This window comes from Leguminivora glycinivorella, chromosome 23 (assembly GCF_023078275.1).
Source record: "Leguminivora glycinivorella isolate SPB_JAAS2020 chromosome 23, LegGlyc_1.1, whole genome shotgun sequence".
Lineage (NCBI taxonomy): Eukaryota > Metazoa > Arthropoda > Insecta > Lepidoptera > Tortricidae > Leguminivora > Leguminivora glycinivorella.
The window spans coordinates 7,059,819-7,069,505 of NC_062993.1; the positions used below are offsets into that span (position 1 = coordinate 7,059,819).

The 9,687-nt window shown below is 39.1% G+C and overlaps 1 protein-coding gene across 1 annotated transcript; it reads right to left on the bottom strand.

Moving 5' to 3' along the window:
* Positions 1-2,084: 2,084 nt before the first annotated feature.
* On the bottom strand, positions 2,085-3,274 carry LOC125238201. The gene is made up of 2 exons (XM_048145474.1): positions 3,267-3,274; positions 2,085-2,685 (listed from the first exon to the last, which is right to left on the bottom strand). The coding sequence occupies exons 1-2, from the start codon at positions 3,272-3,274 to the stop codon at positions 2,085-2,087; spliced, it is 609 nt and encodes a 202-aa protein (XP_048001431.1).
* Positions 3,275-9,687: the final 6,413 nt, after the last annotated feature.

A 9,687-nucleotide genomic window follows, 5' to 3' on the forward strand; every position in this document is an offset into this window, starting at 1 on the left:
GTAAAGCTGCCCGCCTAGCCGAAATGACAATATTTGACGAGAGACGCCGATCGAAACTCGGTCTGGCTCTGTCGCTCCAATTAGGAAGAGCGATAGAGATAGCTAATAGCTACGATAACGATGTTATCTTACCTATTCGTTTTTACTTATTTGCCGTAGATAATACATTTCCTTGGAACTTTAAATGAGGTTAGCAAACATATAAATAATTATTTTGTTAAACTGACACAGTTAAATTTGAAAGCCATCAGGGGTATAGGTAGATAGGTACATAAGTATCTAAGCGACAAAATCTTCTTTTAAAATTTTTTTTTTTTGAATCGAGGTGCATTTAGTGGAGTAAAGAAACAAAACGGAGATACAAGACTCACGGATTCATTTAATATCTGCAACTGCTCTGGAAGATAATTATTGCAATAAGTATAATATTAGAAACTCTTAGTGTATTGATATCTCAAGTTTCTCACGAATAGTGCGAAAAAATGGCATAAAGCCATTTAAGAAACACGTTCTGTTCGTAATCTAACTTTTGTCCATAATATTGTCTTCGGTTACCGCGATAGTTACTCATGAAATAAAACTATGGAAACGGATTAAATCGCGTATAATGAATTTAAAATACATCCCGACGTTTCGAACTCTTTACAGCGTTCGTGGTCAACGGGTGACTGAGGAAAAATTAAAATATGCAAAAGCTACCCACATACAAGAAATATTAACGAACCATGACCACAAATAATATAGATTTCTAAGGCAGGTTCACACACTATTAATAAAGCTAGTTATACAATATTCAAAAAATTTTACCATTATTATGTTAAAAAAATAATTAACCAATTAATCTACACAAAATTGACAAAGAACAAACTGCAAATGTCCAACACCATACAACACAAATGCCTCACAGCCTTCGTCGTGCTTGTTCTATTATCAGATGTACTACTGGATCCCAAGCCGGTGGTAAAGTAAAGCCATCCTCTCTATTAAAGTTTGGATATTTTTTGATCTCAACATGCCAGGCAGGCGCTGTTGGCGAACGAGCTCAAGATACCGCGTGTCAAGCAGAAGGCCCGTTTGAAGATCCCTACAGTCGAGCGCCGGCCTGCTATTCTCCCTTTTGTCAGAGGGGTCACGGATAGGATCAGCCACATCTTGAAACGGGCTTCTATTAAAACTTATTTCAAGCCTATGAAGAAGATGTCCCAATTCCTGAGGCCTGTGAAATGTCAAACTCCTCTACAAAATGCGGGAGTGTACAGGCTAGACTGTGAGTGCGGCCTGTCATATGTGGGACAGACGAAACGAAGCATTTCCACACGGGTGAAGGAACACATAGCGGATGTCAAGCACCGTCGGCAAAGGTCTGCAGTCTCTGAACATGTCATGGATAAAGTCAATCATGCTATAAAGTTTGACAAGCCTCTGGTTCTTGCTAAGGACAAGCGATATATACCCAGAATGTAGCGAGAGGCCATTGAGATCAAAAAATATCCAAACTTTAATAGAGAGGATGGCTTTACTTTACCACCGGCTTGGGATCCAGTAGTACATCTGATAATGGAACAAGCACGACGAAGGCTGTGAGGCATTTGTGTTGTATGGTGTTGGACATTTGCAGTTTGTTCTTTGTCAATTTTGTGTAGATTAATTGGTTAATTATTTTTTTTAACATAATAATGGTAAAATTTTTTGAATATTGTATAACTAGCTTTATTAATAGTGTGTGAACCTTTTTTTTTTTTTTTTGTCGGAGTGGGGAATGCGTTACGCACCGTCCCCCCAGCCGCGGGAAGGCCTTGAAGGGGGGGTGTGTGGGACTCCCTCCTTCGGCCCCCTCTCTTGTCGAGAGGGAGGGAAGAGGTTTACCCACTAAACCCCACTCCGGCGTTTCGCCCTCTGTGCCGTTCGCGAGGGCGTCATGGGATCATCGGGTCTCCTCTGTCCACCATGGCGCCCTCCGGCAGCCCCGAATTGTCACAGGGCATCCGCACAGGTTAGGGAGAGAGGGATCAGAAACGCTTGATCCCTCCCTCGACGAGGTTAGTGGGGCCGGTGCAATGCGGGTCCCGTACCCGCTAGCCCCACTAAGGGTCGTGGCGCAAGAATGCTCGTCGCCTTCGACCCTGCCGTCTTCGACGGAGAGGCAGCGCGTCAGCCGCAGCTTCGCGCTCTCTCTCCGCCGCCTCCTTCTGTGACATGACGTCTTCACAGAAGGAGGCCACTGCATCCCATCTTCTCTCGCTGCTCAGCATCGCCCCTATGACGCTGTGCAGCGAGAGGTCCACCAGTCCTGTGGCTGCGACCAGCGCAGCCCTTTCCACGGGACAACGACTACACTCCTCAAGGGTGTGCTGGGCCGTATCGTCCTCCACACCGCAGTCCAGGCACTGGGTGCTCGGCTCTCTCCCTATCCGGTGCAGGTAGTGTCCAAAGCACCCGTGCCCGGTCACCACCTGAGTCAAGCGGTACGTGAGGACCCCCCTCCTTCTTCCTAGCCAGTCCTCCATGACAGGAAGGATGGCTCCTATGGTTCGCGTTCCATAGAGGCTATCCTCCAGGGCGTCCCTCCATTGTTGGCGCAGGTGCTCCTCAGCTGCCCGCGCCGCTCTTTCCTCTTCCTCGGGGTCCGGCGGCTCTCCCCGGCTCCTCGCTGCCACCTTCCGCTGGTACCTTTCCCTTACAAATCTATATTATTTGTGGTCATGGTTCGTTAATATTTCTTGTATGTGGGTAGCTTTTGCACATTTTAATTTTTCCTCAGTCACCCGTTGACCACGAACGCTGTAAAGAGTTCGAAACGTCGGGATGTATTTTAAATTCATTATACGCGATTTAATCCGTTTCCATAGTTTTATTTCATAACTTTTGTCCAGTTATTGATATAACTATCATACGAGTAATAACAATAATAAAGATCTCAAGTTGGTCATAATAAAAATACAAATTTTTAGTAATTTTTTTAATGTTATACCTACTTATTAAAATCCCAAAGGTACCCTACTTACTTTAGATGTTAAAGTTTAGCGCACCAATTGTGTCGCTTAAATATATACATTTTTATACATAATCAACCTTAAAGCTGAAGGGATTTACCCGAGTTTGAAGTTAAGCGACACAATTTTAAGACGGAACTAGTTCTTATCTACGTACCAATTTTGGCATAATCCTATCCATCGCTCACAGCTTTTCTACCTCTTCAGGAAAATTGTAGCATAATTATTAATATCACAATCATGTGAAACTGTTACTCTGCTCCGTATCCTTACTCTTCCATTCTCATTAGCATGACAAAGATGCAAAATTAGCACTTGTTGTAACCGATTCAGGCAAAACATCCTAAAAGTGTGCCGGCCAACGAACTGGGGGCATTCGTCATAAGATTTGGGGCACGACTGTTTTGATCGTTTTTGGTCATTTAACATTTTTTTAAATGCTTACATATAAGTATATGTTTATTATCGATTTTAGAATATTTATGTTCATAACACAGTACATCACGGAAGTTTTATGATTTAGTTGACATGTGTCTTACTCATTAATCTTAAATCTTAGCTAAGGTACATAACTGGTGGCCGAAGAGCTGGCGACTTCCGCGATTAAAGTATTAGCATTGTGACACAGCGAGGAAATGACGCCAGCGTCCTTGGTGCAATGCCTCAATTTTCTCTTTTTGTTATTGGCTATCTTTTAAATCTTAATGTAAATATGTTCATATATATTTTAAAATATTAAAATAAAAGTAAAATATAAAAACGCATAAACAATCAATGCCTAAAAACTAAATATTTTACATAAATTAGCACTTGTTGTAACCGATTCAGGCAAAACATGTTAAAAGTGTGCCGGCCAACGAACTGGGGGCATTCGTCATAAGATTTGGGACATGACTGTTTTGCCCGTTTTTGATCATTGATAGCATTGCATTTCCTCATTGATCTTAATTAAGTCTTAGCTTAGGGGACCGAAAAGCTGGCGACTTCCGCCCACAAAGCATTGTGACTGTGACACAGCGAGGAAATGTCGCCAGAACCCTTGGTAAAATGCCTCAGTTTAAATAATTATATAAGAAACTAAGACTAAACTTAAAAGCTAGCTAATGTCTAAAATAGGCCCTTGACGCATTGTACCAAGGATGCTGGCGACATTTCTCGCTGTATCGCAATGCTGATACGTTGTGCGAGGAAGTCGCCATTAGGTACTTAGTATAAAATTAAAATATAAAAAAAAAAACAGAAAATTCAATACAAATTAGCACTTGTTGATACCGATTCAGGAAAAACATCCTAAAAGTGCAACGAACTAGGGATTTGTCATAAGATGGGGCACGACACATGCTGGATAACTCAATGAGAATGATGATGTTTGTTGTTGTTCAGCTATTCGTCATTCATAGTTACTAAATATGTAGGTTTCTAGTCTTTCTAAGTCGTATTACAGTTTTGAATAAACTAATTGTAAGTGACGACCGGCCTGGCCTAGAGTTCGAACCCTGGTAAGGGTATTTATTTGTGTGATGAACACATATTTGTTCCTGAATCATGGATGTTCTCTATGTAGGTACATATGTATGTGTATTTGTATATACATGTATGTCGTTGTCTGAGTACCCACAACACAAGCCTTCCTTACACTTAGCTTACCGTGGGACTAAGTCGATCTGTGTAAAAATGTCCTGTAATATTCATTTATTTATTAAAAGTTACCAAAGTAAATGTCATATTTTTGAGATCTTCGGCCAGATTTCGTCATTGTAAATGTCTGCAGAGTTAACATGGTCTGACGCTTCATGCTTCCTTCCTATTTCATCAACGAATTTCCAAATAACTACTTATAACCAATCACTCATACGCGCCTACCGCACACTGAGTTCACCCCATATTAGAAATGGACAAAAATGTAAACTTTTTTATAATACATTATGACGGTATATATGCGCCCCTCTCTTATTTACTCAAAGAATTTCTATACAGCAAAAAACACTCGTACTTTTCCACAGGTAGAAATTGACTGTTATACTGTTAACATGTTTTGTAAATAAATAAATAAATTGAGTCCACCTTAAACAAAAACCGGACAAAAATTTAATGTACCTACGATTAATAAGTAATTAAAAGATATGTACTTATTTGCAGTCCTTTTATTTATAAATAATTACTCGTGGAAACCAGAAAAAACGTGCAAAAATACAAAATAATATTAATGACAAATTAAAATTATCTGCATAAGTATAACCTTATATTGTGTGCTGCCTCCTATTTTATTAACACATTTCTAAATAATAAGGAAGAATAATTGTTTAATACTAACCTACCACACACTGAGCCCCTGAGAAACAAAAACAAAATTAAAACATAATACCTTTTAATAAGTAAGTAAAAATACATATGTATAAACGTATCTATTGCCTTTCCTACTTTACTTACAAATTTCTAAATAATAATCGCTAAATCTACCGCACACTGAATTAACCATAACAGAAAAACTGTACAAAAATATAACATAATATTAATAAACAATTAAAAAAGTACACATATACTTATGTATGCAGATAAAGTCCTATTACTTTATTAACAAATGTCTAAATAACAAATAATAGTCCATACTTTTACCGCACACTGAGTCCACCAAACAAAAACTGTACAAAAATACCACCCAAATTTAAACGCCATTACTTCCGCCGAATTAGCGCTGAAGATTGTCATCTTATTCAATAATAGGCTACTGGTGCAAAATTGGACGAATAGTCAATAGGCTTGACTCTTTTCTTGGGTGGGATTAGGGCTCTCGAGTGGTCTTTTGGCGTATTTGTGTAAGAGATTACATGGCTTAGGGGCGGTCGGGCTTGGAATGTCTCCTTGCTCATATTTGGAGCAACCGAACGGAGAATGAAGTGGTCAAGAACAGAGTAATTGGTTTTCAAAATAGTTTACCGCCGGAAAAAAATAAAGTGATTTAAAAATTCCACGAAAAATCCTAAAAAAACAATAAAAAGAACAAAAAATAATTACTTTTTATAACTAAATGGTTTTTATATGTAGAAACATTATCATCGAATTGCGTATTGAATTTGATTAATAATATTATACAAAACAGAAGCATCAAAATCTTGGGAGATAACACGCAACATAAGTAACAAATGGTCGTATAAACCAAATATAACCATACCCGTCATAACTCTACAATGAAATGAAATTATTTTACTGCCGGAAATACATTCCATAGATTATAGTTTATAAGTTTATTTTAGATCAACACATATGTGACCTCTTTGCGCAGCTAGGCTACATACACTTCCCATTACTGTATGCTTTTTTACCACCATTGATGAAATAACTGAAGACCATATTCACGTGCAAGCGCGCGTGTCCCAATAAAGAGCTATCTCACTGCTTAAATTTCCTTCCAAATTATGAAATTGATGTATTTTTAGAGCAGATTTTACCAAAAGTCAGTGGTCTTTGAATATATTCCGGTTATTATGAGCAGTATGTTGTATATTTTAAGGTTAAGTCGTCTCGCTAGGTTTAATGACAGATCACGTTTCGGTTCAACACGTGGGCAAAAACACCGGAAACTTTGATTTTAAATCATGAATACGTAAAAATTTAAATCTTAAGTAACCATTATTATCTATGCACATACAATTCAAACAATATATTTTATATACCATATGACTCATTTGCTACAGTTATTACCTAGAGAATAAAACTTCAATTTGAAGGCACCTATCGTGAACTTTCCGTGTTATCGTGATTACAAGTATTATGAGGTACAACATAAATTACCTAGGTACTAATATTTTTTCTTAAGTGTTTGCTATTTTATGTGGTGATGATTTAGGTATAGTCAACCAATTGCAACCCTAGGTCACTCTACAGCCATGTCAAAATCACAAGCAGTAAGAGATTTCTTACAGTCTGCTGTATAACGTCACTATGACATCTACAGTGGCCTAGGATTCAATTGGTTGACTGTACATGTAGACTATTGTAGACTGACACTGCAGTGTGACTATGAGGCATCCGTTCCTATAATGATAGGGTATTGCATCCCTTACACTATATTATAAGCTACGCAAATAATAAAAACCCTTGACGAAAAACATCATTATTCCGCTCAAATGCCACACAAAATTGAAATACGTCTCTAATATGTCCAGAAAAAATATGCACGAAAAATTCAAAAGAAGTTGTCAACTAAACGCATAAAATATGAGACACCAATTGTTTGTCAAATCTCATAAACGAAGATTTATGTCGTAAATTGCAACAATTGTGTTGAAAGAACTCTTAAAGATTTTGCAAAAAAACATTGTTTGCTTAACTTTGATCTGTCATTTCCGCTTTCTTCGATTACCAACTTTACTACGAAGTTTGAAAGGTTGATATTGGGATTATGCTTTAATGTTAGATACACGTTTGGACATGTATGGAGCAAAAAGGCGGCGCTATGTTCAGGAATAGATAATCCCTACGGGTTTGCAACCCTTTGCGTGCAGTTGGTCAGATTTTTTCCGTTTTTGTCCGGCTGATTCTTGAATGGCCCATTGTGCGTGTGCGCTTGGCAGGAAGCTATTGAGCCCAATTGTCTACGGTCGGACGAGTACGAGTATTAACATAAGAAATAAGAAAGTAGCTATGTAACGCAAAAACATTTGTTAGCGCTTTATCGAATTGAGGTGAGGTGTTTCCCGCAGATATCGTTCTCTAAATAAAATTAAATATTGATTAACTAACGAATTAAAAACTTTTCAAAATGATCTGTGGGATTCACTTCTGCTACCCCATAAAGGAAGAGCCCAGGCCCCGTAGCCGAATGGCATTTCTCCGACGCCAAACGAAAGCGATACGCCGCTGGCTCTGTCGCGCCAATACGCAAGCGCGATAGAGATAGATATCTACTAGCGCTTCGTTTCGTGAGCGTTTCGTGAGCGATTGTGCCATTCGGCTAGCCACCCAGGTGCCGTAGCCGAATGGCATTTCTCCGACGCCAAACGAAAGCGATACGCCGCTGGCTCTGTCGCGCCAATACGCAAGCGCGATAGAGATAGATATCTACTAGCGCTTCGTTTCGTGAGCGTTTCGTGAGCGATTGTGCCATTCGGCTAGCCACCCAGGCCCCGTAGCTACGACGCGAAACGGAAACGAAACGCCGCGAAAGATAGTCTGGCACTGATGGCAGTCGCTTTCGTAAAAACTAGTGCCTACGCCAAATCTTGGAATTAGTTGTCAAAGCGGACCCCAGGCTCCCATGAGACGTGGCAAATTCCGGGATAACGCAAGGAGGATGATGATGAGTCTGTGTTCCTGTATTCTCAGAAAAATGTGCCTACGAGTAAATAGTACCTGACAGAAGATAATGTAAAAAGATTCTTATCCGGATAAATGACACGGCCCCGCAGCTACGGCAGTGTAGGTAGGTAATAGTATTTCGCAGTATAACCAAACTGAAGGAAAATCCACCAACGGTTTCCACCAATGACCAAAAACGCACAAAACAGTTATTGGCAGGTAACTAAAAATTGGCATAAGCACTGGTTTGTTAACTTTAGTTTTGATTACAAAAGTGTTTTACACAGTACACCCTGGACAACATCACAAACATTAGCAAAACCATTACTCATGCCATATTAGCAAACGATTACCAAAAAAAGCAAACATATCACAATAAATACATATCAGCATCATAAATAATACGATACTTACAAATCTCAATAACCCTTCAAACGGAACACATATTAATATAAATTTAACCTAAAAAAAGATTTAAATTTTAAACTATTTTCAACTTTCATTCTTCTAAATTAGGACTTTTGCAAACGCATTTTTATTTTTGCAAACAATTTTGCCAACCGTGTGCCAATTGAATTTTTCAGTTAAATAACTAAAATTTAGACTTTATTATATTCGTGTTAAGGTTGGTAAGAGGTGTATCGTTATCGTGGTGTGTTGTCGTGCGTTTGTTGGGCACGTGTGGTGAGTTGCGGTCAACGTGTGAACATTTTGCATGTGAGGATTGTATAGAGACGGCTTTTGGGTGTGACCCCTAGAACGGTAAGTGTTCTAAGGGAATGTGTGTGGCCTTCAAATTTTGCCTCTTTACAAGCTTTTATTTAACTTGCCTTGTATGTTATGATTTGCAAGTTTGGGTCAAAACTCATTTAGAAGCTAAATTTGACCCACTTCCCGGTTTCCGACTGAGCTGAAGTTTTCCAGACAATGCAATATTATGGTATCATGGAGCTTATCTGATCATGGAGCAGAGAGGTGGTCATAGGCACTCTGTTATGAATCGTGTTAAGATTGGTAAGAGGTGTATCGTTATCGTGGTGTGTTGTCGTGCGTTTTTTGGGCACGTGTGGTGAGTTGCGGTCAACGTGTGAACATTTTGCATGTGAGGATTGTATGAGAAACTTTGAACGGTAATTGTTCTAAGGGAATGTGTGTGGGCTTCAAATTTTACCTTTTTACAAGCTTTTATTTATGTTAGTTTGGGTCAAAACACATTTAGAAGCTAAATTTGACCCACTTCCCGGTTTCCGACTGAGCTGAAGTTTTCCACAGATATGTAAATCACGTGACAATGCAATATTATGGTATCATGGAGCTTATCTGATGATGGAGCAGAAAGGTGGTCATAGGCACTCTGTTATGAAACGTCGTATCCCCATCCAGTAAGGGGTTTTTA